A 15,346-nucleotide genomic window follows, 5' to 3' on the forward strand; every position below is an offset into this window, starting at 1 on the left:
CTCTAGCTCTAGCTCTAGCTCTAGCTCTAGCTCTAACCCTAACCCTAACCCTAACCCTAACTCTAGCTCTAGCTCTAGCTCTAGCTCTAACCCTAACCCTAACCCTAACCCTAACCCTAGCTCTAGCTTTAACCCTAACCCTAACCCTAACCCTAACCCTAACTCTAGCTCTAGCTCTAGCTCTAACCCTAACCCTAACCCTAGCTCTAACCCTAGCTCTAGCTCTAACCCTAGCTCTAGCTCTAGCTCTAACCCTAACCCTAACCCTAACTCTAGCTCTAACCCTAGCTCTAGCTCTAACCCTAACTCTAGCTCTAACCCTAACCCTAACCCTAACTCTAGCTCTAGCTCTAGCTCTAGCTCTAACCCTAACCCTAACCCTAACCCTAACTCTAGCTCTAGCTCTAACCCTAACCCTAACCCTAACCCTAGCTCTAGCTCTAGCTCTAGCTCTAACCCTAACCCTAACCCTAACCCCAACTCTAGCTCTAGCTCTAACCCTAACCCTAGCTCTAACCCTAGTTCTAGCTCTAACCCTAGCTCTAGCTCTAACCCTAACCCTAACTCTAGCTCTAGCTCTAACCCTAGCTCTAGCTCTAACCCTAACCCTAACTCTAGCTCTAACCCTAACCCTAACTCTAGCTCTAGCTCTAACCCTAGCTCTAGCTCTAACCCTAACCCTAACCCTAACCCTAGCTCTAGCTCTAACTCTAACTCTAACCCTAACCCTAGCTCTAGCTAGGGTTAGCCTAACCCTAACCCTAACTCTAGCTCTAACCCTAGCTCTAGCTCTAACCCTAACCCTAACCCTAGCTCTAGCTCTAACCCTAACCCTAACTCTAACCCTAACCCTAACCCTAACCCTAACCCTAACCCTAACCCTAACCCTAACCCTCTAGCTCTAGCTCTAGCTCTAACCCTAACCCTAACCCTAACCCTAACCCTAACCCTAGCTCTAGCTCTAGCTTTAACCCTAACCCTAACCCTAACCCTAACCCTAACTCTAGCTCTAGCTCTAGCTCTAGCTCTAACCCTAACCCTAACCCTAGCTCTAACCCTAGCTCTAGCTCTAACCCTAGCTCTAGCTCTAGCTCTAACCCTAACCCTAACCCTAACTCTAGCTCTAACCCTAGCTCTAGCTCTAACCCTAACCCTAACTCTAGCTCTAACCCTAACCCTAACCCTAACTCTAGCTCTAGCTCTAGCTCTAACCCTAACCCTAACCCTAACCCTAACTCTAACCCTAGCTCTAGCTCTAACCCTAACCCTAACTCTAGCTCTAGCTCTAACCCTAGCTCTAGCTCTAACCCTAACCCTAACTCTAGCTCTAACCCTAACCCTAACCCTAACTCTAGCTCTAGCTCTAACCCTAGCTCTAGCTCTAACCCTAACCCTAACCCTAACCCTAGCTCTAGCTCTAACTCTAACTCTAACCCTAACCCTAGCCCTAGCTAGGGTTAGCCTAACCCTAACCCTAACTCTAGCTCTAACCCTAGCTCTAGCTCTAACCCTAACCCTAACCCTAGCTCTAGCTCTAACCCTAACCCTAACTCTAACCCTAACCCTAACCCTAACCCTAACCCTCTAGCTCTAGCTCTAGCTCTAACCCTAACCCTAACCCTAACCCTAACCCTAGCTCTAGCTTTAACCCTAACCCTAACCCTAACCCTAACCCTAACTCTAGCTCTAGCTCTAGCTCTAACCCTAACCCTAACCCTAGCTCTAACCCTAGCTCTAGCTCTAACCCTAGCTCTAGCTCTAGCTCTAACCCTAACCCTAACCCTAACCCTAACTCTAGCTCTAACCCTAGCTCTAGCTCTAACCCTAACCCTAACTCTAGCTCTAACCCTAACCCTAACCCTAACTCTAGCTCTAGCTCTAGCTCTAGCTCTAACCCTAACCCTAACCCTAACCCTAACTCTAACCCTAGCTCTAGCTCTAGCTCTAACCCTAACCCTAACTCTAGCTCTAACCCTAGCTCTAGCTCTAACCCTAACCCTAACTCTAGCTCTAACCCTAACCCTAACTCTAGCTCTAGCTCTAGCTCTAGCTCTAACCCTAACCCTAACCCTAACTCTAGCTCTAGCTCTAACCCTAACCCTAACCCTAGCTCTAGCTCTAGCTCTAACCCTAACCCTAACCCTAACCCTAACTCTAGCTCTAGCTCTAACCCTAACTCTAGCTCTAGCTCTAGCTCTAACCCTAACCCTAACCCTAACCCTAACCCTAACCCTAACTCTAGCTCTAGCTCTAACCCTAACCCTAACCCTAACCCTAACCCTAACCCTAACCCTAACCCTAACCCTAACCCTAACCCTAGCTCTAACCCTAACCCTAGCTCTAACCCTAGCTCTAGCTCTAACTCTAGCTCTAACCCTAACCCTAGCTCTAGCTAGGGTTAGCCTAACCCTAACCCTAACCCTAACCCTAACTCTAGCTCTAACCCTAGCTCTAGCTCTAACCCTAACCCTAGCTCTAGCTCTAACCCTAACCCTAACCCTAACCCTCTAGCTCTAGCTCTAGCTCTAACCCTAACCCTAACCCTAACCCTAACTCTAGCTCTAGCTCTAACCCTAACCCTAACCCTAGCTCTAGCTCTAGCTCTAACCCTAACCCTAACCCTAACTCTAGCTCTAGCTCTAACCCTAACTCTAGCTCTAGCTCTAGCTCTAGCTCTAACCCTAACCCTAACCCTAACCCTAACCCTAACTCTAGCTCTAGCTCTAACCCTAGCTCTAGCTCTAACCCTACCCCTAGCTCTAGCTCTAGCTCTAACCCTAACTCTAGCTCTAGCTCTAACCCTAACCCTAGCTCTAACCCTAGCTCTAGCTCTAACTCTAGCTCTAACCCTAACCCTAGCTCTAGCTAGGGTTAGCCTAACCCTAACCCTAACTCTAGCTCTAACCCTAGCTCTAGCTCTAACCCTAACCCTAACCCTAGCTCTAGCTCTAACCCTAGCTCTAGCTCTAACCATAACCCTAGCTCTAACCCTAGCTCTAGCTCTAACTCTAGCTCTAACCCTAACCCTAGCTCTAGCTAGGGTTAGCCTAACCCTAACCCTAACCCTAACTCTAGCTCTAACCCTAGCTCTAGCTCTAACCCTAACCCTAGCTCTAGCTCTAACCCTAGCTCTAGCTCTAACCCTAGCTCTAGCTCTAACCCTAACCCTAACCCTAGCTCTAGCTGTAACCCTAACCCTAGCTCTAGCTCTAACCCTAGCGCTAGAGCTAGAGCTAGGGTTAGCCTAACCCTAACCCTAACCCTAACACAAACTCTAGCTCTAACCCTAGCTCTAGCTCTAACCCTAACCCTAACCCTAACCCTAACACTAGCTCTAGCTCTAACCCTAGCTCTAGCTCTAACCCTAACCCTAACCCTAACTCTCGCTCTAGCTCTAACCCTAACCCTAACTCTAGCTCTAGCTCTAGCTCTAACCCTAGCTCTAGCTCTAGCTCTAACCCTAACTCTAACCCTAGCTTTAGCTCTAACCCTAACCCTAACTCTAGCTCTAACCCTAGCTCTAGCTCTAACCCTAACCCTAGCTCTAGCTCTAACCCTAACCCTAACCTTAGCTCTAACCCTAGCTCCAGCTCTAACCCTAGCTCTAACTCTAGCTCTGGCTCTAACCCTAGCTCTAACCCTAACCCTAGCTCTAGCTCTAACCCTAGCTCTAACTCTGACCCTAACCCTAGATCTAGCCCTAGCCCTAACCCTAACTCTAGCTCTAACCCTAGCTTTAGCTCTAACCCTAGCTCTAGTTCTAGCTCTAACCCTAGCTCTAACCCTAGCTCTATCCCTAACCCTAACTCTAGCTCTAGCTCTAACCCTAGCTCTAGCTCTAACCTTAACCCTAGCTCTAGTTCTAGCTCTAACCCTAGCCCTAGCTCTAACCCTAGCTCTAACCCTAACCCTAGCTCTAGCTCTAACCCTAGCTCTAGTTCTAACCTTAGCTCTAGCTCTAACCCTATTCCTTGCTCTTACCGTCACCCTAGCTCTAGGCCTAACCCTAACGCTAGCTCTAACCCGAGCTCTTAGGAAGTCTACGGTTATATGGGCCAGCACACGAGCAACCGTGTTGCAAATTTTCCATAACAAAATTTTTTGGCCCATTGAGATTCGAACTCGGGTTGCTTGGGTGAGAGCCCAGAGCACTAACCACTACCATACCGAAGCCTCGCTTATCCGGCATGGAACAAGTATGGTTTTATGGAGCAGCTCACAAGCGAATAGATCACTGAAGACTCCACAGCAGATGTCATCACAACACATGGTGTACACGAACAACTAGCAAAGTACAATTTAAAATGACACATTCGAAGTACCCAAAGTTAAATTTACAAAAGAAAACCCATAACAAATAAAACTTACACAAGAAGAGCCCTCACGTGGCACTTGACAGCTGTCTTATATCTTTTTTTTTTTCCCTCACCTTTTTTGCTCCACGGATTACGCTTCTCTTTGGGTCAGCTTAATGTCATAAGTTACAGTCCCAATGATCGTGAGCAGCAGGGGGGGGGCCCCATTTCAACCCCTTACACTGAGTGCCAAGCAGGGAAGAAATGGGTACCGTTGTTATGATGGTCACCGGTATGACCCGGCCGGGGGTTTGAACCCCCAACCTCCCAATCTCAGGGCGGACACTCTCCTCTTAGGCCACTGAGCTGGTAAACACTAGCTATTGTATAGCTAACCCTACCTGTGAACCTTTCATGCTTCATGATTTGGGATAATACACGATGCACGATGTAACAATGGTCGAGGGGATAACACCATTGCGTAAAATGCAATATTATAAAAGAGCCAAGTCTGGTTGAAGTGTTTTATTTTTGTTCTCATTTTTTTCAAATCCATTGTATAGTACATGTCTTTATGTATCAATGCCTATTGTTACTTATAACTACATTAGCAAATAAAAGTAAAAAAATAAAAAGATGGCAACCAGCTATAACATCACCAAAAATTACAGTAAGAACCTTAAACATGTACGAACTGTTAAAATAAATAGAAATGTCTTAAACAAAGACAACTATGAAAAACAAAAACACAGCTGAAATCACTGCCCCCTCTTCCAAAAAACAAAAACCTCTCTGCTGCGAAAGGCACCAGTTTTGGAAAAGCGAGCTTCATGAGAGACCTGACGTCACGAGCGCTCGCCCACCATCCAGCGGAAGCGAGCCAGCAGCGGCAAGTGGTCCGACGAGTGCCGCGCGTTGGGCAGCCTGTCTACTCGGTCCAACTCGGGCTGGCCCACCAGTGACAACCTGCCCAGCAGCTGAAGGCCCCGCCCGCCGGGAAGCGACTCTAAACAAGGCACGCGACGCTTCACGTCAGCGAGCGTTCATCCCTTCTAAACGTGCCGGTGGCGGCTGGGTGCACGTACCGCACGGCGTGTACAGGATGTAGTCCACCATCATGGCGCAGCGCGAGTGGCAGGTAGTGACGGCGCCGCGCCCGTCCGGCGGCAGGTAAGGCGGGTAGCACGAGCGCAACGGCACGCCGTGCTCCAGACGCCACCTGCCATAGACATTTTCGTAGCCTCTTGGAATATAGTTTGAATTCTTAAGAAATATTTCAAGTGCACATTTGTCAGACTTTCCAGTCAAACCTTTTACGAGACTTGTCGGCGACCGCACGTTGCGTAACTTCTTTCGCCGTCAGCTGGGAGCTTTCTTGTTCAGCTGCACACAAAGCACAAGAGTGAGTGAGTGTTTCGCCCAGACGTAGGAGAGTTGCTCGAGCTGCGGAGGGCGGGGCTGACCGACCGGCGGCGGCGGATGAGGAGGATGCGGCCGAGGTGCTGGTGCTCTCGTACTGGCACCGCTGGTTGATGCCCAAAGCGGGTGACCAGATGGGACTCTCCAACAGGCGCTGGCCCCGAGACGTGTTCTCCTGACCCGACACCTGCACACACGAATGCTTTTTACAATACAGCAAAAATCATCTAATTTCAAGAGAGATGTGTTCAGACCGTGCCAATGGGAAGGTGGCGGTAGTCGAGTCGTCCGTTGGTGAGGAAGGCGAAAAGCGGACTCCACGGCGTGGAGTTGAAGTCCCCACACAGAAGCACCGGGTGGGCGGCGCCGTCCGAGAGGCGGGCCGAGCGGCTGATCTCGGCCAAAAGGATGGCCAGCTGAGCCAGCTTGATGTCGCCCCGCCGCGGGTTGTACAGCAGGTGCGTGTTGGCCACGCACACAAAGTCGTCAGCGGTGGCGCCAGACGGCCGCAGGAGGAGGACCAAGCCCACGTTGTCGCGGTCCAAGAGGGCATCGCCCGGCCGGAAGTACTCGACGGGATTGGACGAGAGCAGGGAAAAGCGAGAAGTCTTGAAGGCCACGGCGCAACCGTCCTGGTTCTTCCGCGTACGCTTCTTGTACACGCACTCGTAACCTCAAAACACACACAGTGTAAAAATTACAATTCACTCCACAACAACAATCGTTTCTATCAGCTCGATGTAATAAAAAAAAAATAAAAAAACATACCTTGAGCATGTAGTGCGGGCCTGATTTGATTTTCAAAGTGGTCCTCCTGAACTTCCTGAAGACACAGCACCTGAGGGGACATTTGAAGTCAAAGGTCACACGCAGCAGAGGTTACTTCGGTGAGCCGCGGCCGCCTCACGTCAGCGTCGTAGTGGTGCAGCTCGGCCAGCAGGTTGTGCAGCCGGTGCCGCCAGCTCAGGGCGGCGGGCGGGCAACCTGAGTACAAGTTGCCGTTGGCCCGCAACAGATCCTGCGACAGGATGTTGTACGACATCACCGAGAAGTCCAACCTTCTGCCGCCCACGTGCGGCGACCTGGGCGCGCTGCCGACTGGCGCCACCTCCCAGCGTCTGGGCAGCAGCGACTTCCAACCTTCATTTGGCCAAGACAGATTCCTCAAAAGATGGCAGTTTGTTGACACATATGAGCCACGTGCTCACCTTGCGCATGATGGACAACCGGCTCAATTTCGGGCGGAGGAGTCCCCCCGACCGCTTCCTCTGAGGAAGCTCTGGGCGACTCCTCCTCCGACCCGCGGTGTGGATGTGGCACGCAGCCTCCGTCTTTGCACTCGCTCTGGTCCTTAAGAGTCCCTGTCACGTGTGTGCTCTTAAAATCCCCACTTAAATCCGTCCCAGGTGGACTTGTGTCCCTCAAGCAGGATTCCCTCCCGGCGTCTAATCCTTTGATTGTACTCTCATCTTTTAGAATCTTCTTCTCAGCGCTCCTTCTGCGTTTGGAAGGAGGCTCATGCTCCATCATGAGGCCGGTGGAGGTGGACACCAAACGAGAAGTTCTCCACCGAAGAGCGTTGATGAAGCAGACGAATCCCAGCCGGAAGACAGGCAGATGTTGGGGAAGGAGACCTGTCCCAACGGCGCTCAACTGGCCAAGAAACATGACGTGGCAAGGCCTGGAAAAGCATGTCCACAAACATAATTTGATCTCTAATAATTATATTAAGCACATCGTGACATACGTGAAACATTGATTCAAAGATCTAAACGACAAGTAGTAAAAGAAAGTTACACATTAAACCGAGAGATCGATGACTTTCGACTACTCACGTTTCACGATCAGTGAGGGAGACATAATCGGTTACAAAAATGTTACTAAAATAAAACTACGAGGAGGATTTATAGTGAGAAATGTTTAAATGGCTCTGGTTGTGAAAATAAACACCAACTGTCCTCGACATTATACGTCATCGTTTACGCAAGAAGAAGGCGTCAAAATCCACTGATGCGTTCAGGATAGTGGAATTTATGAAAACTAAAGCTTTCTGTAAAAATGTGTTCATAACAATTAATAAATAGGTTAAATATTGCAGTTAAACAGCTGATAACTATGTGATAAATACGGTAAACTACACGACCCTACTTTCCTCTAGAAAACCCATTACATTCGGGGTAAGGCCGAAATACGTAAGGTCAAGAACGCAGCACCGTCAGTCGCCTCCTCTTTTAGGTCAGTGGAATATGTAGTTTATAACTCAGTTATTATAATGTAAAAGGCCAGTAAATGGACTACAAACATGGCGTCCCGACCGGAAACAAATTCTCTTATTTTCAATTTTTGTTTTGAGCATCAAATCAGGCCCGCACTACATGGAAACGTATGTTGTTGTTTTTTTGCACATTTGAATCAAGATTACATTTTGGTGTCACCACTTTTTCTAAGTAATAAAAAACGCCTTGAAAGTAGGAAGTTGTGACTTACGTGTCTACGTGTGTGTCCACCAGCCAGCTGCAAGTCAATTCGCCACTGTTACAACATGTCACGTCAGTTTTTCTGTAGCAACGTGTTCACATGTTGCTTGTCATCCATATCAGCACGATTTATGGTGGGATCGATTTAGGCAAGGTGGTTCGTGACGCTCCCGTGCCGTGGACCTTGGCCGACCGGCAGCTCCTGTAGCGACCCCTTCAGTTCATTTATCAGAAGACGTCATTTCTCAGTCATTTTACCAGCTTTTATGCAAATTAGTTATGACAAATCACAGTTAGGTAACATGGAAATGTATGTATTTGTTGAGGGTTTTTTTGTTTAATTTTCAATCCTAGCTTTAAACCCATGTTTGAAACCCTAACCCTACTTTGAAACCCTAACTCTAGTATGAAACCCTTAATTAACCCCAATTTTAAAAACGCACACCACAATAAATGGAGTCTGCTTTTGTGCTTCAACTCTTTTATTTGGGTTATCATATTTCAAATTGCATGGATGCAATGTGTCCAAACCTGAAATTCACACAGACAGACAAACACACGCACACACGCTCTTTTAATACTAACGCACACATCAACGTCAAGCTAAGCAGTCAGGGGACTCTAACATGGACCTGGAGGCGCAGGTAAGAAGCGTAACTATGTAGCAAAAATGAAACATTTTTCAATGATTTATGACCGTTTAGCTGAACTGAGACCATGTAGGTCACGGGGCATTTAAAAAACGCAACTTTTTTAGGGGTCAAAATAAAGAAAATAGATCCGTTTTGTAGGTTAAGTTCATTTCCTTTAGAAATAAAAATGCAACCTTGACTTACTGAAACTTTCTTTCATATTTTTGAACATATTTGTGACTTTATCACCATTTTTTGCCTCCTCTCGTTACATTAATGATGCATCACGAGCGCAGTTTAAGGAGATCAAGACATCGGCCAAATTTGGAGACCTGATCGAATTCTCGTGCACGAATGGCAACTCGCACTGGGCTATTTACGATGACGATGGCCACGTCCTCCACTTTGCCGTGCCAGGTGAGCAAAAGTGATTTTTCTTTCTTGCTTTGATCATCAAAACAGTTCTCCAGGTATATTTGTTTCTATACATCATTAGATGAACCTTCTTGTGGCATTATCGTCCTCATTCCAGTCATCCCAACGCTTGAATGTCATTGCATGACGACACCTGACAAGTATTTCTTTCACGTTTGCAAACTTGCAGATGAGGTCATGCTCTTGAACAACAGCCAGCACACCCACACCCAGCTCCAAATCGCGTTCCCGCGCCAAGGCGACCCATTGCGGACCACCAGCCGCATTCGCCGAGTGTCGCTCGGCGAGATCACCCTCCCCAAACACGTCCGCATCTTGATCAGAAACCACCGGTATGATCTCACGCCATCCTCACCCGAGGAGATAAGGCGGCGCTTCGACGCCCTGGAGGACGTGGAGCTGCCCTATAACATGCTCATGCTAAACTGCGAACACTTTGCCACATTTGTTCGATACGGGAAAGCCATCTGCAACCAGGTACGCGCCAGGATGCCATTCATGAACAAAACAATTTTTAAAAAATCTGATACGTTCTCCTTCCACAGATTCCCACCAAGCCCAAAAACGCCGAGACCAAGTCAGCCACCAAAATCTTCCGGGACATCGTTGACTCCAAAGACCCTTCCTAGTCACACACTCAATGCATATTAAATGAATAAAAGATCATATAAAGTGGAACAGATGATGTAAAGGCTCGTCTGGCCTTGGTTCTAGCTGTCTGAAATCGACATTTATATATTTTTTTGCATCATGTGTCACTGAATTGTTTATCTAAAGATATAGCCTATGTGATCATGTTAAAAAAAATACAGACAACACCAATATTAGATCATACTTAAAATGCAGCAACAAGCTTGCAATGCAGTCCAACCTGCTTGAACACAACGCGTCAAACTCATTTAAGGCATGCATGCATCAAAGTGTCCAAACCTGAATTGCACACACACACACACACACACAAGTCAACCTCTCACGAAGCATTCAGAGGACTCCATCATGGACCTGGAGGCGCAGGTAAGAAGCACAACTACGCAGCAAAAATACAAGATTCTACTGTTTTAGCTTAACTGAGACCACTAGAGAGCATTTAAAAAATACTTTTGGGGGTGGCAGAATAATTAAATGTGTTTTTGGTTAGGTTCACCTCCTCTTGTTGTTGTTAGTCAACACAATGTCTTAATAACATCCATGTCACATTACAGTCATAAAAACGATAATGACGTGTCACGAGTGCAGATTGAGGAGATCTCGTCAAAGGCCAAATTCGGAGACCTGATCGAGTTCTCATTCCCGGTCGGATACTCGCACTGGGCCGTGTACGACGACGACGGCCATGTAATCCACTTGGCGGTGACAGGTGAGCAAAAGTGATTTTTTTGCACAATCCAAAAGACGATATTCGTTGGTGGCAGTGCATGGTTGGATACCGGATGAAAACAATCATGAGTTAACATTGTATGATGTCACCTGAGAATTATTTCGCTTTCGTTTGCAAACTTCCTGCATGTTGTGCAGATGAGGTCATGCTCATGAGGAGCGCCCAAGCTTTCCATAAAGTGATGGCCAGGCGAGGCGAACTGATGAAGGACACCACTCGCATTTGCCGGGTGCCGATTAGTGAGGTCACGCTCCCCCGCGGCACCCGAATACTGATCAACAACAACCGGCACGCCTTCACGCCATCCTCGCCCGAGGAGATAAGGCGGCGGCGTGACGCCCTGGAAGACGTGGAGCTGGTCTACAACTATTTCGTACTAAACTGCGAGCACTTTGCCACATTCGTGCGATACGGGAAAGCCATCTGCAACCAGGTATAAAAGCAATCAAATAAAATATATAGACTCGTTTAAATGTTGACAGGAGGCCTCGTTAGCTTAGCTCAGTAGCCTTTGTTGTACCCGTGAAGCTGACTTCATCAAGAACCCTAACATGTCCTCCATCCACAGATTCTCACCAAGCCCCAAAACAGAGAGACCAAGTCAGCCACCAAAGTCTTCCGGCACATCGTTGACTCCAAAGACCCTTCCTAGTCATGCACACTCGACCCGTACAATGTTGTGTAGAATTTTGTAAATAGAAGATAATATAAAGTCGTATCAGTAAATCTGCTGAATTCAAAAATAAGATGAATACATTTCTAAACGTCGAGGCAGTGAGCCATCAGCTCCAGCAGACGGCGCTGTGGTGAGTAAAAGCTTTCTGCTATTTAATGACCATTACTGCTACCTACAGGACTGGAGTAGAACACACGATGTAGGCTTGTTTCAACTTGGAGGTTTGAGGTTACATATAAAATTCTATTTTTTGCAATGACTATTACTGAATTGTGCATTTAATAAAGTTGCCAATGTGCTCATGTTAAAAAAAAAATCAGGCACCATCACATTTAGTGTCTCGGAATAAAGTTGTTCAAGGAGGCTTTTTTGCTTCCTTGATGAAGGAAAGAAGCTACCACCACCCTGTTTGACTCAAACATTACAATTAACTCGCGGCGACACGCTTCAAATGCAGTCCAACCTGCCTGAACACAACGCGTCAAACCGGCTGAGACGGCGCACGCACCCACGCGCACTCGCGCACACGCACACACTAACGCACAAGTCGACCTCAACCTAAGCAGTCATGGACCTGGAGGCGCAGGTAAGAAGCACTATATAGCGAATATTAAACGTTCTTCAATGATTATTAATTGTTTAGCTGAGCTGAGACCATGTGAGGTCACAGGGCATTTAAAAAACGCAACTTTTTTAGGGGTCCACATCAATAAAATTGATACGTTTGTGGGTTAGGTTCATGTATGACAGAAGGATTCCTTTAGAAAAAAAAAATGCAACCTTGAGTTACTGAATAGCGCTGAAAGAAGATGCAACATTGGGGACTTCCAGGGCAGCTCCATTTTTAATGTCAAGCACGATGTTTACTATTTAATTCAGACAACAAACACACGCTCTACTTCCTTGAAACTTTTATGCTTCAGAGTTGAGACTGTAAAGCGCCTTGGGCATATTTTTGACTTTGCCAGTTGTACAGCAATGCTGTGCAACCTGCTTGAACATGGTGTCACGTGCCTCTGTTATCACCTGTTGTTGTGTGACGAGTGTGTGCTGGGTTCAATAAAGACGTTTTATTCACTGATCTCCAGGATTGTACATAGTTATCTAGTATTTTCTGTATTTTGTTTGAAACAGCCAAGAAACCTTTAAAGGGACAACAGTGCCCTCTAGCGGCTAAAGTGAGAAACGTCACAAAACTAACGGGAAAAATAATGGCAAAGAAAAACAAAACAGTTTGTCTTCTAACGTCGTTATCAGCACATCTGCTTACTAAACATACAAAAAAATATTAGGCAAAAGAATAAACAACATTCACGTGACGTCATATCTCAAGACTAAAAAGGCTAATGACGTCATTTGTCAATTTCACAAGATTGAGGAGATCACATCAACGGCCAAATTCGGAGACCTGATTGAGTTCTCGTACCCGATCGGCTACTCGCACTGGGGCGTGTATGACAACGACGGCCATGTGATCCACTTTGCCGTGGCAGGTGAGCAAAAGTGATTTTTTTTTTTTCAAAATCAAGTTCCCAGATGTCTCAATAATGTGTTTAGGGAAGTTTTTCCACAGTACTAAGTTCACATTTGCAAACGTTGCACAGAGGAGGGCCATGTCTTGGGCAACATCCGCACATCACTCCAAAGCTGGTTCCCCGTCTGCGGTGACCTGCTACTGGGCGCCACCCGTATTCGCCGGGTTCCGCTCGGCGAGGTCACCGTCCCCAAAGGCGTCCACATCCTGATCAGCAACAACCGGCACGCTTTCAAACCGTCCTCGCCCGAGGAGATTAAGCGGCGGCGTGACGCCCTGGAGGACGTGGAGCTGCCCTACAATCTTTTCTGGCTAAACTGCGAGCACTTTGCCACATTTGTGCGATACGGGAAAGCCATCTGCAATCAGGTACTCCCCGGGCATATTTGAAAACTTGAGAAAACCGAGCTCAACATAGAAGATGAAAGAAAACTAAAACTGACATGTCCTCACTCCACAGATTCCCACCAAGGCCAAAAACGAAGAGACCGAGTCAGCCACCAGCACCTTCCAGGAAATCGTTGACTCCAAAGCCGACAAAGAGCCTTCCTAGTCACACACTCAACGCATACAATTGTGTCTCGAATTTCATAAATAAAAGACAATACAAAGTTATAATAGTAAACCTACTCACTTTAAAAATAATTCTAAGTATTAAACCATAATGGTGAAGCAGTGAGTCTTCAGCTCCAGCAGAGGGCGCTGTCGTGGGTGTAAACTCGCTGTGTTCCAACCATTACTGCCATCTACAAGACTGGAGTAAAACACATGATGTACGCATCGGCTTGTTTTGGCCTTGACGGAGATTCTAATTCTCTGATATAAATTAAAATATATATTTTTATGCATTGAGTGTCATTGAATTATGTCCCTGATAACGTAGCCAATGTGATCATGTTAAAAAAAACATTACACTAGGAATTGACATGAGGTAACGAGCTGGCAATGCAGTCCAACCTGCTTGAACTCAAAGCGTTGAACTGGCGCGCGTGCACACACACACATACACACACACACATATACCCACGCACACAAACTCTAACCTCAAGCTAAGAATTTAGAAGACTGCAACATGGATCTTTTGGCACAGGTAAGACGCAACACTATATTCCAAAAATAAAATATTCTGAAAAAATTAATGATTAATGGCAACCATGATATCACGGGATACACAATATTTACTTATAGCATCAATATAAATGGCTCAATCCTTCAAGGAATGAATGCAACAAAGCGGCAGCTCCTTAATACGTGACTGACTCGACAGGCATGACGGAAGCGCTGCAAATAACGAAATATTAATAAATGACTCATTGGGATTAAATTCCCCAATATAGAAAAAAATAACATTGGAGTGATCATTTCAATGGAAGTCAAAAGAGAAATCTGGTATCTTTTGAACTCAACACAAGCACGTCTAATAATAACATCCACGTCACATCACAATAATAAAAACGATAATGACGTGTCAGGTTGAGGAGATCTCGTCAAAGGCCAAATTCGGGGACCTCATTGAGTTCTCGTGCCCGATCGGCTACTCGCACTGGGGCTTGTACGATGAAGATGGCTATGTGTTGCACTATGGCGTGACAGGTGAGCAGAAGTCATTATTATTATTTTTTTTTCTTACAAATCAAAAGAGTTAGGAGTCAACATTTTGTTTTTGTTGTCTTATATTGCGCAGATGAGACGCAGCTCATGAACAACTTCCGCACCACTCTGCAAAGCGCGTTCCCCATGGTCGGTGATATGCTCATGGGCGTGACCCGCATTCGCCGGGTGCCAATGGGTGAGATCAATCTCCCCAAAGGCGTCCGCGTCCTCATCAGCAACAACCGGCATGCTTTCAAGCCGTCATCGCCCGAGGAGATGAGGCGGCGCTTCGACGCCCTGAAGGACGTGGAGCTGCCTTACAACTTTCTCTTCATGAACTGCGAGCATTTTGTCACATTTGTGCGTTACGGGAAAGCTATCTGCAACCAGGTATTTGTTAGCTTAGCTCACTAGCCTTTGTTGTACCCGATCATCATCAAGAACACTGACATGTCCTCCATCCACAGATTCTCACCAAGCCCCAAAATAGAGAGACCAAGTCAGCCACCAGAATCTTACAGGACATCGTTGACTCTAAAAACCCACCCTAATCACACACACACACTCAACACGTACAATGGTGTGTAGAATTTTGTAAATAGAAAATCATATCAAGTCATATTAGGAAATCTGCTGACTTCAAAAATAAAATCAATACTTTCCTATGGCAGTGAGCCATCAGCTCCAGCAGACGGCGCTGTGGTGAGTAAAAGCTCGCCGTGTTCCTGCTTTTTAATGACCATTACTGCCACCAACAGGACTGGAGTGGAACACATGAAGTACGCATAGGCTTGTTTGGCCTTGACGGAGGGTTCAGGCTGTCTAAAATATAAAGATATACTCGTTTGCATTGACTGTCACAGAATTGGTCACCTAATAAAGTTGCCAAAATGAAACTCACCTCAAC

The 15,346-nt window shown here is 46.6% G+C and overlaps 4 protein-coding genes across 5 annotated transcripts; 3 read left to right on the top strand and 1 right to left on the bottom strand.

Annotated features, from left to right (window-relative positions):
• Positions 1–4,805: 4,805 nt before the first annotated feature.
• Positions 4,806–8,412, bottom strand: angel2 (angel homolog 2 (Drosophila)). 2 transcript variants are annotated; one of them, XM_049757586.1, is made up of 9 exons: positions 8,202–8,412; positions 6,923–7,395; positions 6,622–6,854; positions 6,483–6,552; positions 5,969–6,387; positions 5,763–5,901; positions 5,606–5,678; positions 5,381–5,514; positions 4,806–5,301 (listed from the first exon to the last, which is right to left on the bottom strand). In XM_049757586.1, the coding sequence occupies exons 2-9, from the start codon at positions 7,380–7,382 to the stop codon at positions 5,141–5,143; spliced, it is 1,689 nt and encodes a 562-aa protein (XP_049613543.1). In that variant the 5' UTR covers positions 7,383–7,395; positions 8,202–8,412; the 3' UTR covers positions 4,806–5,140. The 2 variants fall into 2 exon arrangements, with proteins under 2 accessions (XP_049613543.1, XP_049613544.1); XM_049757587.1 differs by lacking the exon at positions 8,202–8,412 and adding an exon at positions 7,550–7,714.
• A 296-nt stretch (positions 8,413–8,708) lies between these two features.
• LOC137839512 (phospholipase A and acyltransferase 2-like) lies at positions 8,709–9,936 on the top strand. Its single transcript, XM_049757681.2, has 4 exons — positions 8,709–8,835; positions 9,120–9,240; positions 9,428–9,735; positions 9,804–9,936. Exons 1-4 carry the CDS (start codon positions 8,818–8,820, stop codon positions 9,885–9,887), a joined length of 531 nt encoding a protein of 176 aa, XP_049613638.1. The 5' UTR covers positions 8,709–8,817; the 3' UTR covers positions 9,888–9,936.
• A 6-nt stretch (positions 9,937–9,942) lies between these two features.
• Positions 9,943–15,339, top strand: LOC125990462 (uncharacterized). Its single transcript, XM_068649339.1, has 7 exons — positions 9,943–10,272; positions 10,495–10,615; positions 10,774–11,069; positions 13,901–13,936; positions 14,319–14,439; positions 14,531–14,829; positions 14,907–15,339. The coding sequence occupies exons 1-7, from the start codon at positions 10,165–10,167 to the stop codon at positions 14,988–14,990; spliced, it is 1,065 nt and encodes a 354-aa protein (XP_068505440.1). The 5' UTR covers positions 9,943–10,164; the 3' UTR covers positions 14,991–15,339.
• On the top strand, positions 11,286–13,694 carry LOC125990460 (phospholipase A and acyltransferase 2). The gene is made up of 4 exons (XM_049757679.2): positions 11,286–11,898; positions 12,685–12,805; positions 12,917–13,215; positions 13,307–13,694. The coding sequence occupies exons 1-4, from the start codon at positions 11,881–11,883 to the stop codon at positions 13,397–13,399; spliced, it is 531 nt and encodes a 176-aa protein (XP_049613636.1). The 5' UTR covers positions 11,286–11,880; the 3' UTR covers positions 13,400–13,694.
• Positions 15,340–15,346: the final 7 nt, after the last annotated feature.

The sequence above is a fragment of the Syngnathus scovelli genome, chromosome 20 (assembly GCF_024217435.2).
Source record: "Syngnathus scovelli strain Florida chromosome 20, RoL_Ssco_1.2, whole genome shotgun sequence".
NCBI lineage: Eukaryota > Metazoa > Chordata > Actinopteri > Syngnathiformes > Syngnathidae > Syngnathus > Syngnathus scovelli.